At 37.3% G+C, this 22,523-nt stretch overlaps 1 protein-coding gene across 4 annotated transcripts in view; it reads left to right on the top strand.

Annotated features, from left to right (window-relative positions):
• The window catches only part of HSD17B4 (hydroxysteroid (17-beta) dehydrogenase 4), a 64,090-nt gene extending 42,601 nt beyond the window's left edge, over positions 1-21,489 (top strand). For 3 of the 4 annotated variants that reach the window (XM_010562334.1, XM_010562335.1, XM_010562337.1), the window contains 6 exons: positions 3,750-3,856; positions 4,161-4,247; positions 6,688-6,777; positions 8,733-8,871; positions 19,056-19,183; positions 21,059-21,489. In XM_010562334.1, coding sequence (XP_010560636.1) covers positions 3,750-3,856; positions 4,161-4,247; positions 6,688-6,777; positions 8,733-8,871; positions 19,056-19,183; positions 21,059-21,148 — 641 coding nt within the window. In that variant the 3' untranslated portion in view covers positions 21,149-21,489. Of the gene's footprint in view, positions 1-3,749; positions 3,857-4,160; positions 4,248-6,687; positions 6,778-8,732; positions 8,872-10,713; positions 10,794-19,055; positions 19,184-21,058 lie in introns of those variants that run through there. The other variant, XM_010562336.1, reaches the window with a different exon arrangement.
• The last annotated feature ends 1,034 nt before the right edge of the window (positions 21,490-22,523 follow it).

The raw sequence follows: 22,523 nt of genomic DNA, 5'->3' as shown, positions 1-22,523 counted from the left end.
TCCTTTTAGAGTTTATTTGTTGCCTCTATCCCATCTTTACAATCTCTGTTTCATAAGCAGAAATAAATGACTATCAAAATCTTCAGAAGGAATTCCATAAATTCTTTGATAGATAATTCTTTTCATCTATATCATTTTGAGATTATGTTGTTCTCAGTGGAATTTTTTGTGCTACTGTGTAGTCTTCTCAATCCCAACAAATCTCAGGAGGGTGGGAGAGAGGGAGTTGGTTAGCATTTCTTTCCTATAAAGTTGCCTAACTGCACCTCTTGCTGGTAGCTTGTTCATTTATGTAATGCTACATGCCAAAGCAACAGACCATAGGCTACATTAACTGACTCTTGCAGAGATGTAATTACTAAAGAAGGGTCTGTTTTCTTAAATTTCTGTCCTAAAGGTATTTTTTTTGAGTTCTTTTCAGGCCTTGCTATTAGTATGGTGTGATTACTCCAGGCAGACAGCAATTTCATTTACTTAAGAAATTTTCCTGAATAAATATGCTATCATCATAAAGTTTACATGAAAATACTGGTCTGTAATAATTGGTCTGCAGTTTTCCAGTGACTTCTTTTTAATGTAGGAGTTTCATTGTATGGTGTTCTTACCAAGATAAATAGAGCAGAGCTATACTTCCTTGTTCAGATCACACTTAACATACTTCCACAAATTGTCTCCTTTCATAAATACATACTAATTGTTTGGTTAACTCTGTTTTGTATAATTCTATGTAAATTTGTGTTAATAAATAATGATAATCAAATACCAGAGTCCATAAAGAGATTTCCCCAGTTTATTAAACCATTCTGTTTGTTTGTTCAGCTGATGATTTTGGATAAATATTTCAAGGGAATCACCCAATTACTCTTGAAGACCTGGAGGAGAAAAATACATGTTTATAATTGAAACCCCAGTGTTTAAAATAATGATGGTAATCCTATGAAAACCTTACAAAAGAAGAGGAGTAGAAATCTTCTACCTGCTCACACAAAGAGCACTGGCACTTAGACACAGTGAAAAATGAAATTAACTCTGTAGGTGAGGTAGTCTCTTTGAACAGAAAACTGCTGCACTGGATTTTGGAACTGTGGCAGCCTCATACTCAAATACCTATGCTAAATGGAAGTTCAAACAAAGAAGAAAATTACTGTAGAGATATTCCACAAGTATTTCTTCTAGTTATACAAAAGCTTTTTTCTTTGCACATATTCACACACCTTCTTGTCTTTAATCCCTGTAAATGTTCTCTTTGACTGGCTCCCACCAGTGTGCACTGGAAGTAAGCATTTAGGGTAACGTACCTAGGTTGTTCCAGGGTTATTGTTAAGTCTTCCTGTGGGTAATGTTTCAGAGGAGATATACTACATGAAAACACCTGTTTATATTCTTGTGCCTTTATTCCTGTAGCTTGTGAGTATTTCCAAGATACTAGAAAGTGAAAGCAACATTGATTTTGTTTTCATTTTAGTCCAGATAAAAAGTAACTTGATTGCCTTATGGATTTTTCTTTGAGTATGCATAAGTTTTATAAAGAAAATACTGGGGAGAACATGACTGTATATATTTGTCTGTTTCTGAGTTCTGAAAATAGTGGTGGGTTTTGGTTCTTGTATGGTGAATTGAGCTAAGCTTTTAAAGAGCTAAATGTCACTATAACATTCTGTAAGAGAGATACTGAATACTGATATTGTTACAATAATGCCAGTAATCTGTTTTAAAATTGACTGTACCATATCTTTCTGCTTTCAGAAATACTCTGTACAAGCATACAAAAAAGAAAGTGCTATTAAAAGTGTGTATATTCAAATATTTTACAGGAAAGAAATGGCAGAATGATCAGAGTGGAATACTTGCAGCAAGAAAACAGTCTCATGTTCATTTTAGCCTGTCCTCATGCCACATCTCTTCTCCTAACTTAATGAGTCAAAATTTCTGTTTCTCATCCTTACTCCTGCTAGTCTTGTCTTCCCTTTGGGCCATGTCTCAGAATTCCCATCTTTCCCAGCATTAAGTCCTAGTGGCTTTTTTGTCTCTGTCTTGAAGGTCATTTCTTCTTCTTCTACATCTCCTGATTCTCTGCAAGCTAGACTTTCTCCTGTCTCCTCTTCTTTGTTTGTTTGGTTTTGCTTTTGCTTTTTTCTCCCAGCTGTTGTACCTTGGGACAACTTTTCATGCTGTGTACATGCTATGAGGAGTTGTTCAGAGCTCAGGTAAAACAGACTCTGGCAGCCGAGAGTGGCAGATGAGTTCCAGGCAAAGCAACTGGTATCAGAGCCAAACCTGGACAGACCTGTCTCGAATCCATGGTCTGTTGCAAGTGTGATCAATTAGTGTTCACATGCCCTGTCAGGTCAGAGCAACCTGTTGAGGGATCAGAACATACTCAGTACAAGCAGCATCTTTAAAACTTAACTGTTGCATCTTTAAACATTAACCATTTAGCAGATCTCAGGCCAGTTTTCAAAGGTTTTTTTTGTCAGACTTTGACAGGACTGGAAAAAGATTCAGCGCTAATACAAAGATTATCCTCTGCCAAGATTCAGCTCCTGCTCCAAAGCATAGAAGTGTGAGGAAATCTGACCAAAAATGTCAGTATAAACAACACACTGTAATTTTTTTTTCTCTCTTTTTTGTTAGATGTGTTCAAAATGCCTGAAATATTTTCAGTTTTTTTCCACTTCTAAATAAAGAAATGTTAATCCTGAAGTGCACACTGTATTTGAAGACTTTTGGCAATCATGACTAGGAGTTAAAAATGGGAAGCATCAAATAATCTTAGTATCACCACTTTTTAATCATTACAAAACCTCTTACCCTTGATATGCATACTTCCATGTAACTGTGTATCTGGTGTGCCTATGCATGTATACTAAACCAGTCAATCTCATTATTTTCCATTTTGTCACTGTCATGGTTTAACCCCAGCCAGCAACTAAGCACCATGCAACCGCTCACTCACACACACAACCCTCCCCCCCCAGTGGGATAGGGGAGAAAATCGGGGAAAACTCGTGGGTTGAGATAAGAACAGTTTAATAGAACAGAAAAGAAGAAACTAAGAATGATAACACTAATAAAATGACAACAGTAATAATAAAAGGATTGGAATATACAAATGATGCACAGGGCAATTGCTCACCACCCATCAATTGACACCCAGTTAGTTCCTGAGCAGCGATCCCACTGCCCCCACTACACAGTTCCTAAACTAGATGTGACATCCCATGTTATGGAATACCCTGTTGGCCAGTTTGGGTCATCTGCCCTGGCTGTGTCCCGTCCCAACTTCTTGTGCCCTCCAGCTTTCTCTCTGACTGGGCATGATGAGAAGCTGAAAAATCCTTGACTTTAGACTAAACACTACTTAGCAAGAACTGAAAACATCAGTGTTATCAACATTCTTCTCATACTGAACTCAAAACATGGCACTGTACCAGCTACTAGGAAGACAATTAACTCTATCCCAGCTGAAACCAGGACAGTCACCTCTACAGACAGGGGCTAATTCTACTTGTATTACATAGCATAGGCAGTGTTGGAGTGCCAGTTGTCAGTGAGCACTTTCCTTTGCCTCAAAGAAGAGGAAACGGTAAGTGATAACAGACACTTTTTTCGTGGCATAAATTAGGTTAAAAAGAAAAAGGATTAAGGACATTATTGGAGGAAAATACTATGAATAAAATGTAGATATTGTAGAAGCAACATGAAAACTCTTAATACTACAAATGCTAAAATGTTTCTTTTTGAAACAGGATTTAAGAAGCCTATACTTCATGGACTATGCTCCTTTGGGTTTGCTGCTAGAAACGTTTTGAAGCAGTTTGCAAATAATGATGTGAACAGATTCAAGGCGATCAAGGTCTGTGTGTTCATTGTTTGCAGTTAATTTTCTTGATTTTTCTGGTTTTAGTGCCAAAAAAAAATCTTTAGTGTGGGAAAAGGCTTTTGCACTGTCTTAACTGCCACAATTGCTTTTATTTATTGCTGCATGTATTTTATGGCCTCTATCTAGTATGTTTACTTAAATATTTAGGCTTTCTACGTTGCTAGTTGACTGATTTTTCTCTTTGCTTTTTCTCATTTTCGTAGAGCCTATGCTTCTGAGGTTTGCATGTACGTATGACAGACCCATTCACACCCCTACTTTTTTTTTTTCTTTTTAGGTTCGCTTTGTGAAACCAGTCTTTCCAGGGCAAACTTTACAAACAGAAATGTGGAAGGAAGAAAATAGAATCCATTTTCAGACCAAGGTCAGAAAACACTCACCATTGTGGGCTTTAGAGAAGGATGTGTTGGTTAAAAGACTGGTGGTTTAAGGGGAAGCAAAAAAAGTGGTTCATCAAGCACACCATTGAAGAAGGGTTTGTAAAGAAATTAGGTGAATAGAATGAAGTATTCTTACTTATTTTATGGTGTCACTAAAATTCCAATAAAAATACCATTATACTCATAGGACTTAATACACTCCTAATATTAAATAATTGGAGAACTCATTTCATTGTATTGCATTTTCTGTGTTTGTCCACTGTGGAAGAGCAAAAAGCAGTCATTCGCAGGTCAGCATAGTTTGTACTTGTTTTTGGCAGTTAATCATAACCTTGTGTATGCATCCTTTTTTAACATTTGTTTATCTTAAATCAGCTCTTGACAGTTTGTTTATGCAGTTAAACTACAAATTTAGCTTAAAATGAGTAAAACTTAAGCTGCGTCCACACAGAACAACTTACTTAAAAATAGAAGTTTCACAGTAGTTGGACATAGTAACTACAATGAAACAGAGTTTACACTTTTATAAATGCAGTTTTTGGATTATTTTATTTTCTTTGTCATTGCTGTTAGCATTTTGTGTGGGTATCCTGTAATCCTCTCCTACACTTGGTAGGATACTTACTGGAAGCTAAGAGTAGAATACTCCAGCTAGAGGCAAAAAGTAAATTCTCATCGCTTCTGTTGTAGCATCCTATGACACTATGATTTGCTACTGGTATTTGTCAATATGCGTTGGCTTATGCAGATGCAATTTACATTGTTTTGGCTGGCCAAAGTTTTGCAACCCCATTTTTGTAAAAAGCTAGCCAGCTGTTGATTAGTGAGTACAGCAGCAGGGATAGTTACAGCTGCAGGGAGGATTGGGCAGGCTCAAATGAGAGTCATCATAAAGACATAGGATTGCTCTTTCCACAGGAGTACAGCTTTGTGGAATAAATGTTGACTGAAGGAGGTAAATTCTGTTTGCAGGCCTGATAAGGGTTAGCAGCTGTAGAATTTCAGAATGATAATAACATGGAGGCTATGATGTAGCAACTCTCCATGTCTGGTTACTAGTAGTAAACAAGACAGTTTGGTGCCTCAAATGAGCTTTGGAGATTACTGTATTGGAGATTGCGTAGCTATGTTTAAAAGGTACTACTACCACTCAGTCCTAACTGAATTTCTAGACTTCACGTATTTACTTTTGAGGGTTTGCATGTTCAGTGTCAATTAAGAGAATTCATGATACGCTTCCAAGCCCTTTGGAATTTGTGAACAGAGTGGGATGTTTTGTTGTGTTTAAAGGCTGGGTTTGTTACTATGCTTGGTTTAGTCATTGTAATATGTAGAGTTTGAAGAGATTTTGCTACAGTTTTTTTTTCCACAGGTGTGGAGTAAATTATTTTGGAGAGAAATTACAATGTTTAACAGGATTATAGAAAGCCACCTTGTTTCAACAGTTACGAATTGTGCAGAATTCCATTTCTTATTGCATGTTGGATTAGTCTGAAGTAAAGCCATCTTTGTACTTGTAATAAACTCTGGTTAAATCAAACTAAATGTAGATGTATAACTTTGATATGCTGGTTTAAATCCATTTTCAGCATTGTCTGAAGTGCAGTGGCAGCAGGTGACAAGCTGTTAGGCATGATTTGAGTAATCATTATTATGTAGTTTTTCTGTATTAATTTCACCTATGCAGTAAGCTAGGTTGTGATACTGCATATTCCTCTGCTTTGGCTATTAATCATATAACTCTATATGCATTGTCAGTGAATCATTTTGCCATCTTCTGTTTGCTGCCATAAGTCAGAATGGTTTGTCAGACCTCTTAAATATACAATGCCAAAATGAAACCCATTTTCTTCTCTGACTTAACTATTTCAAAAAATTTAAACAGAAGGGAATTCAGGTATTCTTCATCTTTCTTCTTATAATCTTTCTGGTTTTATAATGCTTAAAAAAATTGTTTCTAGTACAAGTTGCAGTGTAAGGCACCTGGACATAGCGAAGCTCTCTAGATGAACTCTTGACAACTACTTTTCTACCTCAAGGAAAAACATTCTAGAGCAATGTAATTCTCAGAACTATTTATGAAGTAACATTAACAGTAACTTATAATACTGGAGGTAAATTTTCAGGTAAATAGGGTTTTTCTACCATTTTGTGAACAGAAATCAGCAATATATTTTGGTATAATTTCTCCAGAAGCCAATAATTATTTTGTTTGAAGAGCTGTTTGCAAAGCGTAGTATACTAAGTTGTCTCAAGACTACAATGCATTTATGGGGTGAGTTTTTTTTACTCTGGAACTTTTATGTTTTCTCTTTTCTTCATCTCTGATTTTAAAATGTAAGGAATAGTCCTTTGTCGCCCTTCTTTTGTGACTTTTTTGCAAATACATGACCTCTTTAATGCATTTTTTTTCCCCCACCACAGGTCAAAGAGACTGGAGAAGTTGCTATTGCAGGGGGCTATGTGGATGTAGTACCAGCCTTGGATAAGCCTTCTGCTTGGGAGGCTATGAAGGTAGGAGGAAGCAGTAGAAGTCTTAACTTTCAAAGCAGCAGAGTAAGGCTTTACTCTTGTGAAAAACACAGGAAAAATACTTAGATCACTTACCAGTCTTATTTGCAGTACTTAGATGAGTATATGAGTTCGGAGATGTGAACACACATGTTAAGGTACAGAGGTTCATTTATCTATTTGAGGGGAAAAATACAGACATTTTAAGATAAACAGGATGGCTGATGAAGTTTGAAGTTCTTGATGCCAATTGAACTGTTAGGATAAGCATCACACTGTATGTTACAAAACAAGTGAGGCATGCGCCAGTAAGGGCCACAAGTTTTGAGCACTTGCATAATTTAAAATTGAAATTAGTCCCTATAATTCGGGGCTGTACCTGTGAAAGGAGCATTTTTTTTTTATTTTGTACATGTTGAAGATAAAACTCAAGTGTGTGACCTTTGTTTCTCAATTTTTTCAGAGAGATGGGGAGAGTGGCAGGAAGGTGTTTGAAGAACAGAACAAATGAAAATGAGATAGTGTACTCATAGAAAAGAGCAGTTTTGTCATTGAATCATTTTGCAAGAAGGCTCTGGCAGCTGTTTGTGCATGTGGCTAGGCCTAAGACATGATATGCACTTTATACTATATATATTTTAAAAAATCCTCTGCAAGCATACATTAAGCCTTGGGTACTGGACTTGCCACAAAAGACAGAATGACACATGCAATTCTGAGGCTGTCCTGGGATCTTAATGTGGTCTGAATGACACAGGTGCACAGAGCATTGCCTTAATAAACTATATCTTTTTTTCCCCATTGATTCCTGCCTGCGAAGGATGAAACTTTAATGCATTGAAGTTTATGAAATACTGAGATAGTGACATTCATATAAAGCTTGTGATACATTCCTGGAACCTGTTTCTTTTTGCTGGTTGTGTTTAGTCCTCTGACATTCTGAATGGTTGCCAAATCTGTATTTGAAGTTGAAACGTATAAGCATTAGAACTTTCAGCGAAATAATTACAGAGATTTTGTTTGTTTGTTTTTTTTAATATGGGCAGAACAGGTTTTTTTTCTTTAAGCTTACTATGAGAAATTAAGGTGCTTTGGCAGAAGTTTGCTGACACAGGCAGACATCCACCAGGGGAAACTAGCCTGAGAGAGTGAAGATTGGCAAATTTAGATGTCATTGGGAAGTCTGTTGTATAGTGGAAAATGTTAGGCTTAACAGGAGAGTGACAAGAGAGCAGTGTGAGGAGTATTGCATTCTGGTGTAGAGGTAGGTGCAGCAGAACAACTAAAACTATGACAGCTTCTTTGCTCTGATTCCAGTTAGATCAAAAATGTCACTGGAGCAGCTTCTTGAAATGTAGCGTTTTATCCAGTACAAATATTTGTTAAAGACAGATGGTGAAAGGCTTGCAAAATAATACATGTTTGGAAAAGTTGAAAATGTAAATGGAGCTAATCCCAGTCTTAAATGATAAACACATTGTGTCTACACTGGAGTTCTGACTGTGTTCATAGTGCAGTATGTTTTGAACATCTTCCATGTCAAGATTAAGTAATGTACTCATAAAAATATTTTTGTGTTCTAAAAACTAACATGCCATTCGCCATGGTTAAAGTGGCAATGGTTATCCTCCAGAGGGAACAAAGGGCAATTTAGAAGTCCTTAGAGCCCTAATTATAAAACATATCTTAAATTGTAGTGATAAATGACAAAAACTGCAAAAGCAAGATTTGAAATAATTCTCAAGGAAGAGTCCATGAAGCGTTTTCTGCTTGAATGTACTCTTTAATGCTGACAGTTGCTAGAAGTGATTATTTGTGGTGGAAGAAATCTCAATTGCATTTAATAATTCTGCAGTAGAGACTTTCTTGGACACAGTGCTTGAACTAATAGACATATTTAGTACTTCTTTAACTGAGTTTCAATTTTAAATTCTTCATACTCACTTTCTTTTTTTAAGACTGCAGGGCTGCAGAGTGACCTTGTGTTTGAAGAAATTGGTCGTCGTGTAAAAGAGATTGGAAATAAATTGGTAAAGGAAGTAAATGCCGTATTCCAATGGGACATCACTAAAGATGGGAAAACAGCAATGCAGTGGAGTAAGTTGTAGCTTTTATATAATGCCCTGATGCATTTTTTTAAATGAAGTGAGATAATTATACTCATTCTAATTAAAAAGATATCTTGAAAATAAGTATAAGGCAGTAGATGAATATTCACTGGGACCTAAAAATCTGGAAGCTTACTGAATGCACCAGTGACAAGGAGGTCCGATAACGTTCCATAATGGCAGTTACTAACCTTTCTAGGAACATACTTCTGTAACTTGCCTATTTAGATGTAGGCATAGGCAAACCATGCTCTAGAACTTCAGTGCATTTCTATTTACATTTTCCAGAATGGATTGCCACTGCACTTAGAAAAGCAGGCTAAATTAACCTACTAGGAGCTCTGTGTTACAGTAGTTAGTCTGCTGGTGACATACATGCGAACTAATCCAAAACAAATAGGTATTTATTTCTACTGCATTGGTTTTACCACTTTACTGAAAATATAGCCCAATTTGTTTCCATTCAATTTTCAGAGATCAAGGTTTAAGAAGGTATAATGGTGCTTACCCCTCGTTTAAGCATGGGACTGGGTTGATGAAGAGGGGCTAAAGCTTGAAATAGCAATGGGTCAGAGGGGAGGTGTTTCCTGGTAAAGCAGATTACACAAGTGTGTGAAATGGTCTGACGTGGGCAAAACTGCTTCCTCAAAAAAATTCGTTTCTTAAATTCTCTTGTGCTCAGTTTCTGAGGACATGTATTTTTGCAAAAAACAGTCTAATTTTAGTAATTGGATATACTTCACTGTCTTTGGATTTATTCAAGTTTTTTTGCTGAGGTGTCCTAGATGGTCTATTAGTGGAATGTAAAGTTTTTTCCAAAGGGATGAACCTTAGTCAGGCTGTAACTTCCAGGCCTCTGCTTTTTTGTGGAGAAATGCAGGTCTTCTGGTCGAGTCTGTCACTTAGACTGCCTCATTTTGATTGGTCTCAATGGTTGGATCCAGTCAGAGCAGTTTTGGGGAGATACAGATGAGGTGGGCTGCACTTTGACAGGCTAAGGGGAGAGACTGACATGTTGGTAGGTCAGATGAGGTCTGTGTTGTGCTTTGTCCCATAGACTGACTTTTTGAAACTATTGTTAGGTCTTTGCAATGTCTGTTCTCAATAAATGGTTATTGTGTTTAAGAAACTGCGCTTCCTTTTACGGAGTGGTTTAGAAACCTATAACAACACTTTCTCTTTTCCTAATGTTAACCAGCAGAGATTCTGAATAGCGGGACTGCTGTTAAGTTTCAGGAAAAATACCATATGTAGATCGATCAACATAGTTCTGTTTTACCTGTATTGCCTTTTAAGCAATTTTTGAGCGATAAAGGGTGATTTCTATTTGGATAGCAGTTAACTGATATGCTGAATATACCCATGTAGATTATGCAGGCTGAGTACCTATACATCAAAATGAGAGGAGGGTAAATACTGCATAATTCAGCTCAGAAAATCTGTCTTAAAACTCATTACTGCTCTTAATCATTCCTACCGTCTGCAGTTTTCCACTTTTACACTCAGTAATTTAAATGATGAGTATGCTTATAACCTGGACAGAAGGCTTATGAAGTCTTTCCTGTGTTCTTGCTTACATTTTTAGAAGGTATATTAGAAGCACATAGATTAAAGTCCAAAACACTTTAAGTGAATACTTGTGTTTGTTAGAGAATCACTCTGTACACTGCATCAGTCATGCCTGTTGTTTCATGTGTAACTAAACATAATATAAGTGATGGTCATGTTTATAATAACAACCAGAAAACTATCTTCAAGATGAATTATAGTTGTCTTTAATTTTGGAACTGCTTTGTTTGTCACCTAAACTCAGTATTACGTATGTTCAAAGGATGGAGGGACAAATCAATGGAAGAAAAATCTGATGCGGAGTGTTCAAGACATGAATAAAATTTCTCTCACAGGAAGACCTTAAGCTGCAAACTGCTGAACACAGAACAGGCACATGTAAAGATTTAGGCCTGAGCAGTGGCCTTACCTGCCTCATAAGGGAAAACAGGTGGATGTTTTTGCTGTTGTATCCAGAGAGAGAAAGTACTCCTGCTTTGAATAAATAAAGAGTCAGCCTTTTCTGTTTTTCAAACAAAGCTTGTCCTCTCTTCTGTTTCCTACTGAAGCAGTGGCAGGAAAGTAGTGCCTTCTTCCAGTGCTTGTTTCCCTAGCTAAAAGGGATTAAATAGACAACTTTTCTTTGTCCTGTTCCCTCTGCTTCTGTTGTAGTGAACAATATCTGTCCTTCTATATGAATTTGGAACTACTTAAAGCTCCCTGTGGTATGGAAGGTGAAGGAGGTAATCTAATATTTTAAACATTTGCTGTTGCTAACTACTATTAGGAGCTTAAATGAAACATTTCCAAAATCTTGGAAAAGTTACTGCTAATTTATGTGTAGTGTGGTCAGTTCCTTCAAGCTTAGGTGTCAAAACAGTGGCTAGTGTTTATGAATTACTGTAGTCTCTATGGTGTAGTAAATATATGAGGCTGAATGTAAATATCTAGGTGACAAGAAGGGTGTCTGTAGAATATGTCCCTTACTTTTCTCATCAGGAATATTGGTATGCAAGTACTCCCTTTGTATATCACTTTTTCAAAGAACGTCCTGTGTCATCTGTTGCGGTTTAAGCCCAGCCAGCAAAAAAGCACCACAAGGCCACTCACTCACTCATGTCACCCCCCCTGGGTGGGGTGAAGAGGAACAAATATAAAGAACCGTTCATGGGTCAAGACAAGGACAGGGAGGAATCACTCACCACTTATGGTCACAGGCAAAAACCAGACTCAGCTAGGGGAAAAAACAAAATCAATTCAATTTACTACCAATCAAAACAAGGATAATAGGAAATAAAACCAAATCTTAAAACACCTTCCCCCCAACCCTCCCTCCTTCCCGGGCTCAGCTCCACTCCTGATTTTCTCTACATCCTCCCCACCAGTGGTGCAGGGGGATGGGGAATGGGGGTTGGGGTCAGTTCATCACACCTTGTGTCTGCCGCTCCTTCCTCCTCAGGGGCAGGACTCCTCACTCTTCCCCTGCTCTGCCGTGGGGTCCCTCCCACAGGAGACAGTGCTTCATGAACTGCTCCAGCACGGGTCCTTTCCATTGGCTGCAGTCCTTCAGTCACAGACTGCTCCAGCGTGGGCTTTCCTATGGAGTCACGGCCATCTCTGGGGGCACCCACCTGCTCTGGCGTGGGGTCCTCCCTGGGCTGCAGGTGGGCATCTGCTCCCCTGCTCCCCTCCATGGGCTGTGCGGGGGACAGCCTGCCGTCTCACCAGGGCTGCAGGGGCATCCCCTCCTCCCCCGCTCCTCCTCCCCCTCCCTCCTCACTGACCTCGGTGTCTGCAGAGGGGTTCCTCTCACATCCCACTCCCCCTACTCACTGCAGGTTCCCCTTCTTAAACCTGTTCTCCCAGAGGCACTGCCACCGTGGCTGATGGGCTCAGCCTTGGCCAGAGGCGGGTCCGACTCAGAGCTGGGGAAGCTTCTGGCAGCTTCTCACAGGAGCCATCCCTGTAGCCCCTCCCCCAATACCAAAACCCCACCACACAAACCAAAACCACATCTAATGGTTTTCTGAATACTTTTGTGTGCCTTTGAAATTTCAAGCAGTTAAAGGATGAAGAAAGCAGGAGTTGGTTAATATTAAAATTAATTATGTTAATAACTTAACTATTAAATTATAATATTAGAATATTAAAATAGTTATGTAAACTCACTGACAGAGTTTTAGCAGTTGTGACAACTGTAGTTGTCACAGTTTGTCCTTATGTGGATTAATAGCATACTACTATTGCTGTGTATTTAACTCTAATGTTAGATTTCTAATGGCAAGGTGTATGTATATGCATGATGGAATTTTTATTTTGGGGATTTTTTAAAACACTATTCTGGTCATTAAAAAAAACCCAAACAAACACAAAGCAAAAAAAGACCTTCCACAGGCAAGCACTGAAGATGTGTAAGCAATTGCCAGCTTAATTCTTTTTGCTTGTTTGTGTAAGTTATTATTCAGTATTCAAGAGCATCATCGTGTATTGTCTCTTCTACCAGATGCTAGCATAATTCATTTTGCATCGTGAATGTGGGAGAAGAGAGTAGTTTGTGGCTTTGCATTCAAAGGAAGACAGCTTTCTTGCAGTTAAGATATTGTCAATAACCCAAAAGATTTCTGACAGATATTTATATGGTCATCACCAAGGCTTCTGTAATGCATGTGAACGATGACAGCCAATTTAGAATATGTAACATTGACAATGCCATTTACTGATTTGAATGCTTGACTTTTTCTGTTTTTAATGGAATGGAAGCTTCTGTACATAATTCAAAATTTTAGCCTTTGACAAATATGTGTTTTCCTTTAAAAACTGAAGATGATAGTAAGATGTTACTTTTGCTATAGCTTTAATTTAATTATTTGTCATTTTAGTCAACTCTGCCAGTAGAATTGCACTTCTTTACACTACATATAAATTTGGCCCACTGATTATTAGCTGATCCTCTGCATACAATAAATTTAAATCAGTTTTGTAAATGTTACGCTAAGTTAGATTATAACAATTTTGAGTTATCATTCTCTCTTTTCATAAAGTAAAATTGCTGTTTTGAGAGCTAGATCCCATAACATACATAGCTACAATAAAGCAAAGTACATAGCTACAATAAAGCAAAGAGGAAAATTCGACATTAAAATTAATTTAGAATTTGGTTCCTGTGGATAAATATTACATACTCCTTGACCATGTATGGTCAAAATTCTTGACATGGTATCACTGAAACAACTGAAATGTGAGGAGGTAGATTATTTTGGAGGAGTTTTTTGTTTTGATTTAAGCCTTGAGTTGATGCTAATTGTTTCATTATCTATCTTCTTTTTAGGCCTCTCTCTCTAAGGGCCTCCCAGCCCTTTACAGGCAGTGTTTGTGGTTCTCTTGGGCTACCTGCTAGGCCTCTTTCCCTTATTAAATTTGTTACGTAGTTGTGCTGGCTTGTCTTTTAGTTTTTTAACTTGTCACTTTGCACAGCTTTCTGCTGTTGTGAAAACTGCAGCAATTGACAGCACTAGAAACAATCTGAGCCCTGCAGCTCATTGCTGTCTTACTCAATGATTGTAGCTCCATCATCTTCTGCTAATGTCCTGGAGCCTGTTAAGATCTGGGAGGAGGCTGGGAGGGAAGCAAATGAGAGAAAGCAGCAGTATTAAGGACCAGTGTGAAATTCGTTCTCATGTACGCAGTTGTTCCGGTGTTTTCCAGACTTTCAGGAACCAAAAGGTTTTTTTAAAATTTGTATTTATTTTTAGTATTTTGTTTTAATTACAACTGTAACCTTTTGATCTCTATTCTCTGCAGTAAGCCAAGATTTTTGTTTATTACTTTAAATGGAGTGGGATTTGTGAATTAGATTTAGCTTTTGTTGTTACAGAGACACTTCCTGATGGTAGCACTAATATTAGTAACACTAGTCTGTTTAATTAGTGATCTTTACTTTTATGTAGTTCTCTGTGAAGCCATGGGGAGGAGTAGGACCATTGATCTTGGATTCAGGATGTGAAATTTTGGACAGCTCATTCACTGTCTAAACAAGGTTGAACTGTAGCCACTGACAATGGGCCTTAATTAGGGTATTTCTTTATAGAAGCAAGCTGTTTAATTTAAGAGGATGCTGAAAATCCTCTTAAGATAAAGCAATACAGATTTTGGCAGTATCAAAACCTAAGGAATATGCATAGCGGTACTTGAGCTATCTTCTGTTATTTTTTAACAAAATTCTTAATTGAGACCCCCCAGCTTTGACTTCTCCAGTTGTCTTCACTACCTAAAGCATGCTTTGCTCTCTGATGCCTATTATTACTGTACAACAGTTGCCTTTGTTTTCAATGGGTATAAAATATTCCATCTTTTTTTTAGCATTAAGCTACCTCATTTCAACTTCTCTTTCCATAGAGAAAAGACATTGCCATTGAGATTTGTTGGCTGATAGTTAATGGTTCTCTAGAACAGTACTCAGAAGAGTTTACCCATATGTTGCTTTTCATCATGCTTCTGAAGGCACTGCTGAAGGCAGAAGGTACTTCCGTTCCTTTCCAGTTCTCAGAAGAATAAAACTGTGTTAGGAGAACTGAGGAGAAATTGTTATGTGCAGTTGTTTATGAATATCTGACAAATGATGAGGAAAATGCTTACTAATTTATGATGCGATATGACTTCAGGCAATGAAGAGTGGGTGACATGTTGTTCCATTTGCTTTGAGGAGGAGTCTTGTATTGCAGTTACTTACGCTCTGTAAAGCAGAATAAAAGCCAAACCAAAACAAACAAAAAATAGTCTGACCCCTTAATATTTCTCTACTAGAAATGGTAAGGCAGTCTTCGAAGGCAAAGCAAAACCTGTGCCCCAAATCTTAGATTTTTAGGCTATTTGGCTACCTGCTATGGAATGTCAATGTCTAGTGTTTTAGCCTGTATACATAGGATTTTTTTGACCTTTTTACTATGTCTCTGACAACAGCATCTTATGGATGATAATAATTCATAGATATTTAATTACTGTAGTAGAACACTTATGTATACAAGTAAAAACAAACATTTGAAGGATAACTACTGTTTCATCCACTGAAACTGCTTCATTCTGCTTTTCTGCCAGGTGTGTAATACTGAAGTTTTACATATTTAAGAAGCTGGTTGATTTTTAAGAGGGACTTCAGCTTAATTTGTGTTCAGTTTGTCACAATTTGTGTTGTGACACACAATGTTGAGGAGTACTATGCCTGTGTCTCAAATGTCTGTTTTTGTATGGAGTGGATCAGCCATGTGCGTGGCTAGGAGAAGAGCTGTATCTGTAGCAGCCATGGAGGGCTACATGTTCTCAGGAACAAAGAGCACCAGAGACACCTTTAGGCTACTCATCTGTTACTGCTATCAGTGAAGCCACACTAACAGTGCACGAGGTAGTTGCCTGGGAGCTGCCCAGGTCACCAGCCACCTGAACACTGAAATAGCTACACTAGTACCAAATCATTATCAAGCTGGCTGCTGCAATTGTAGTGCAGCGTGCAAGCTTCAGTGGCGAGATGGTAGCTATAACCATAGAGACGTGTATCCAGGAGATATGTGTAGAAGGCATGTATAGGAGACTTGCATTAAGACTGTTTCCTGCTACAGCAGACAGCTGTGTTATATAGCTTTATCTCATAAAGACATATTTTACAAGAAGGCACCCTCTCTGGTTGTTTTGGAAGTCTAGAATTTTTCTGCTCTGATGGCTGGAATCTGTTCTGGTATTTGGCTCATTTCTTTCATTGCTAGTTTATATCCATTTGTCTGTGTGCCAGTGCTGTAGTTTAGTCTCAGTTGTCATCTGAGTACTCTAGGCTAGGTGTACGTCAGGAGGCCAGAAAAATGATCGTATACGTTTCTAATCCTTCTTCTTCTTCTCCCCGCCCCCCCTGCCCCCCGAAAAGATGAACGAGCAAGTTTTTGGGGTAGTTTTCCATTCTCTATAAGGAGGAGAGTTCCTTTCCCTCTTTAAAATACCAACATATGGTGTATTTTGGATCACTCTTTCTCCAGTGTGATTCACCAGAATTTACCCACTACGGCTTACATATGAAGTTTTGGGATTTCATTTTTGCCTCCTAGTTCCTTTGGGGTTTGGGGTAGCATTTTTTTTACTTTTTTTTATGACTGCTTGCATTACAGATGTAATAACTCATTTATGATAAAGCTTAAAAAAAGGGGTGGGTCAAGTAGCAGTAGAATGTCCTTCATGTTTTTGTGAAAAAGACATTATTTGTTGTCACAGAGGTCTTCCCTTTTGTGGCTACTCTGTTCTTTTTTTTTTTTTTTCTTTTTTTCTTCCTTAGCAAAAATCTTAATGCTCTTTAAAAAGAATAAAGAGGAAATGGAAATGGTATTTTCATATTTTTGGGAAAAGAGAATACTATTAGATTGGTCCTCTTTTTTTTTTTCCAGAATTTCTAATAAGTTTTAATTTGAGATATGTTAAGGATTTGATGTGATTAAACATAACAGTTTTGCCGATGGTACCGTGATTATGCAATGTTTACAGGCATATTTGTGCCTTGAGAGCTTACAATTAATTATAGACCTGGACTGATAAGCGATGCTCTTGAGACTTGGATAGGAAATGGAGAAGGAGAACAGGGATTGTAACAATGTTAAGTATGCACTATATTCAGATTAAAATCTAGGAGTTGTTAGAACTTGCCTGAGTCACTACACCTTTTTAATTCTAACTTTTTGTCATCTAAACTTTACACTGCTGAGACTGATGGATGAGTATTATCAATGAGATATATCAAAACTGCTTTTCCAGCCAGTGCTTAGTAGAGAAGAAGAGGGTCTCTTGTGTATTGGGAGATGTTATGTTGGGCTTTCAGCATCCCGGTTCCCTTCTGGAACAGTCTGGGAGGGGTAGGGACAGCCAAAAAAATTAATGAATGCAAACTGAGGCACAAGAAGGGACTTATGACTCTTGCTCTTTTGATTTCTAAGGTTCAGAACTAATTAAAAATAAATAATTAAGAACTGTAAGCATCCTAGAAAACAATGTGTGTGTTTTTTTAATTTAGTCAGGGGCCTTGCTGACCAGTGCTATTTGGCTCAAAGGGAGTTCAGTTTGGCTGCATTGGTATGGCTCATAACATTGCTAGCATTTGAGTAGAGGTGTATTTTAGAAGCACATTGACAGTTAAGCTTGGTTAATATAATCAGAGGACCTGGTATCCACTGTGAAGCTTGCATTTCATGATTCAATATGGTTTTGTTTTTTTGTTTTTTTTTAAATAATAGTCTGTGCCTGCATAACCTACAGAAGCAATGTTTAAAGGCTCGCTTACAATGTTAGACTATATAGTAGCTGGTTTGGATCAAAAGAATGTTACATGGCTCCTACCCACAAACATAGAAGGTATAGATTGTTCACCTGGTGCTTAGCAATTCTATTTTTTCTTTCTTCTTTTACTGCATCAAGTTAGTGAAGTCCATTAAACCTGTTCCTGAAATTATAATTTACCTTAAAATTAAGTGGATAGTAATAATCCAGTATGTCACTTCTCACTGAGCATCATTGTACATTTAATTCCCCTTCTAGTTTTGTTATACTGGATGAATGTTACTTAGAACACATTTCAGAAAATGGAAGACTTAACGCAAACAGACAAAAGGTGTTCCCAGTCAGTATAGTTCACCTTACCCTTTCAGAAAAATTATTTGGAAAAAAAATACACATGAGATAGTTTATGCAGAAATGAGTCTCCATAGTTAGGCTAGTGTATTAAAATTTGTCAACTAAGAGAAACCAACTGACAGTATTAGTATTAGCTAGGCAGTCATGATTCTGTGATTAGAGATGTCATGTCCTTATGGGAACATCCACTTGAATAATGATTTTGTTTTGTGCTTAAAAAGCATGGGAGGACCAAGAGAAAAAGGTGTAAAGGGGAAGACTGGTAATCTGCAAAATCTGAGAATGATTTGGCAGAGCACATCTTGTCAAAATATACTTCTTATATTCTTCTAAACAAATGACACAATACCTGATAGTGTTAGCCTTGTAATGGAATATTTTGGCAGGTCATTTGGTGTGGGAAAAGAACACTCTGAAGCTCCAGACACTTTGAGGAATTTTTGGCTTTCCAGAAGAGAAAGACACATATTTGGCAAGGCTTTAAATGTTCTTTGCATGAAACAGAACAGCCTATGTTGCCTGTGAGGCAGAACAGGGAAAATGTAGCAGCATGTTTGAACACTACCACATTTGCTTTGTCTGAATATAGGATGCTGTTTTAAAACATCAGAGCTTTATTACTAACTTTAACATTTCTGCAGTAATTGCACTATTAATATCTTGTGAATCTTACATGTTGTTTAAAAATGGGTTTTGCCATCTATACAAGAATTTTCAAATGGCAGTCCTTGCTGTAAACACCCTCCCCCTTAGTACAGGAATAGTTTTTTTTTTTTTCTGTTCTAATCTCAATTACTTTCTTTCATTAAAGAAGAAGAATTAAACCCCTTTCATTTTCTAAGTGGCTGTTAGCTCAAGATTTACGTTTAGACTGGATGCTGTATAATAATAGGGAGAGTAGTGTTCTTTAGACTGAAAATTTTATCTTTATTTAGAAATAAAACTATCTTTGCTGCTTCTTCTCAGCAATTGACTTAAAGAATGGCTCTGGAGCAGTGTATCAAGGACCTGCAAGAAGTTCGGCTGATACCACCTTCACTCTCTCGGACGAGGATTTCATGGATGTGGTACAACAAAAGACCAACCCCCAAAAGGTAAAAATTTGTGCATCACAGACATACTCACTTGCATGGGGACACATTTGCCTTAAATTAAGCTCTGGTTCACGACTGTTTGCATTCCAAAATCCACGACACTGGATATTTTGACAGTGCAAACAAGAGTCAGATGAGATATAAGTGCATTGTTACCTTATACTTAATTAGTCAGAAGACATGATGGAGAATTTATGCCATCTTTATCATCTTGAAACAAAGATACCTCAAATGACATAAAGCCTGGCAATACGAAGTCAGTTGTTTGTTTGTTTCCTGGCACTTCACAATATAAGATTTGCAAGGTTAAGGTTTGTTGGTTTGATGATTCAGGCTGTTTTGACTGGTCCTGTTGCAGGAAGTTGGTATTTGTTGCAATATTCTGATTTACTGCTACTACTGCAGGAAAGAGAAATCTCAGACAATGCATACATGTAGATCCATTGAAACTAATCAAAATTCACCCAAACTAGGTAGATCTTTAAGGGAAAGAAAGATTTAAGAAAGGTACGTAATCTAGGTCTGCACTTCTGGCTTCTTGGAGTAATCAACTGCTTAAAACTACTAATTTTACTAATAAAAATTCCTTGTGTAAAAGTCAATTAAACTGTCACAAATTTAATATGTCAGCTTACAGATTAAAGCTTGAGCAAATGAAAACTTTAATTAAGCTCATCATATATCAAACAGTTCTTTTTCTTTCATCCAAAGCAGACATTGTTGGAGACTTTGACTGTAAAATTGGAGACTAGCGATGATGGCAAACGTTTGTTATAAGTACTACATACCACATGAGTAAAATCCTTTGTGACCCTCTGTATATAGCAGGCATAAAGCATAAACAAACAAGATGTTGACATGTAATCTTCAGAATGCTAAAGAACAGTGATTGCAATTCAGGAACATTATCTCTTCTTAGGCATTAGTATTTCCGTTGAGTTTCTGTGAAGTTTTTCATCTAAAGAAGCTCAAAGCTTCATCTATTAAGATTCTTTTCTGCTGGCTCTCTCTATTCCTTATTTGAATGTATTTCAAGTTAATGGAACTAAGCAAAAGCACGTTGTTTGAGAACTTTCAAAGAGATTTCAAATTGCAAAGCCACAGTGAAGCAAAACTAGTTTTAAAAAAATACTGAGCTAGATTGAAACAGGGTATACAGCTCTCTGAAGCAGGGACAATAAAAATGTAATATGCCAGCATTTCAGTGAAAATATTGGTTGATCTATGATTCTGCAAATGCGGCAAAATCTTGTTTAGTTCCTCTTTGTTGTAATATGCTATGTATAAAACCAGTGCATTTCTTTGGAATATGTGTGTACATATATTGTGCAAGTTCCTGTTTGGATTTGTTATGAATTGAGTGAGTAGCTGACCTTTTCATTAGGCCTTTAATTTTCATTAAATGGCCTTTTCATTCCATTTTCTCATTTCATACAGGGTTATATGGATATCTAGAGCATAGGGAGGGGAGGACTGGGAACTTTGTTTTTGTGCCCTGGTACGTTTTGCCATCAGCTTCTGTGAAGAAGTTTGTCTTATCCCAGGAGAAGTCCACTCTGCTATATGTAGAAAAGAAATGGAGGCCACTGAAGTTGCTTTGTATTTTTTTTTTTTTTCCCCCCTGAGTGATAGACTTCGCTGTACCTGCACCCTAGATAGAAAACTGTGATTCCGGATGCTATTAAAATTGAACTTGGATGGTTTTCTGTTAATAACCTATAACCAATGGGCATTGCACACTGAAGGCTTTTTCCTGAGTGCTAAACAACCACACCTATCTTTGGCTTCTTGTTTGATTCTAGCAGCTCTTTGGATTGTGGCAGGAACAGTTGAATACCCTTTTTTCCCACCCCCCTCCCCCTCTGCTTTTTGTAGGCATTCTTCTCTGGTAAACTAAAAGTGAAGGGGAACATCATGCTGAGCCAGAAATTGGAAACGATCCTGAAAGATTATGCCAAACTCTGAACTGCTTGATCATCTACCACAGCAGTGAAGAACTTCGGCAGATAGAAACTTCCAATTAGTTCACAATGAATGATTGAAACATTTGCAGGCTACTTAACATTAATGTATTGATTCATTATACTGCTAATATATAAGCTGCTTTAATTGCTGTAGACAGAAGGTTATGAAATGAATGTAACTGTTACTATTGTCCCTTTTTTGTTTCTCAGCAATGGTAGAGAATCATACTTTGCTCATTGCCCATGTTTATCTAAATAAAATGTATGTAGTTCTTACAAAGATGCATATATTTCTATATTAATTCTGAAGAAAATTAAACCAATACACCTCTTTGATATCTCCTTCTCTGTGTCTGTCAGTCTTCGTTTGTATTGCCTTAGATAGACTGTCTAATTTCTATGAATCTAGTTGGTATGTTATTAAAGTGAACATTTTTTTTTTTTTGTCTTAAGTTCTCATGATCCCATTAAAACAACTGGAAGATGGAGGTCAGTTCCATTTATTTACATCTTGTCATTATGTTTTTTTTTTCTGTACAGGAAAAAACTTTTGAACTTTAGCTCTGCCCACCTTATTTAGACAGTCATTTTTATACAAGTTACTCATGAATTACATGGAAAGTGGTAAGCATTAATTCTTTAGGGGAAGCTTCTTCATCTGAGAGGTATTACACTGCACCAAAGGCTGTCACTGTAGCCAAATTGTTTTTCATGTAGATTCATTCTCATGAAGGCCATCATCATGGCAGCAGGGAAAGATGTAAGAGTGAATTCCTCATTTTGTACCAATGGCCAGAATTGAGGTAGCAGCTGTGGCCATATATTTTCCTGAAGAAAGTATGCTCTTAATCACTGATTGCCACATGAACACCTGGAAATTTGATTTCACCAATGTGACCAACATTTTGTGTGCTCAGTGGTTTTTTTTTTCCTTATTCTGACTTGTTCTATGTCTGCAGCAGTCATTGCTGTATATAAGTAGGATGTAGTCATTGCTTGTACTGCCCAGCTTCTATTTACTGAGCAACTTTGTGACAAATAGATAAAGGTGTCTTCTATTACTTTCTCTTAAGAAACTGTATCAGAAAGACAGATTGATTTCGGCTTTGTATGTTTATGCATACACATGCTACACCAGAAAGAATTAGTTTTCTACATATATCCTTCCTGTTTATAAATCTATATGTAATGCCATAAAAATAGGTGTATTAAGAAAAGGGAACTGTGAGGAACTAACTGTGAGTCTAGGAAAGCAATTATCAATAAATCCATTTAAGAATATGGTATTTACTGTTGGTCACAAGGTCTTGAAAATTCACAACAGGTGATTTTTTTTTTTCTCAGCCCCATAGGTTGTCTGAAACCTTAAAGCACTG

This window comes from Haliaeetus leucocephalus, unplaced genomic scaffold (genome assembly GCF_000737465.1).
Source record: "Haliaeetus leucocephalus isolate CR32 unplaced genomic scaffold, Haliaeetus_leucocephalus-4.0 Scaffold158, whole genome shotgun sequence".
Lineage (NCBI taxonomy): Eukaryota > Metazoa > Chordata > Aves > Accipitriformes > Accipitridae > Haliaeetus > Haliaeetus leucocephalus.
This window is presented reverse-complemented; position numbering and strand designations above follow the sequence as displayed.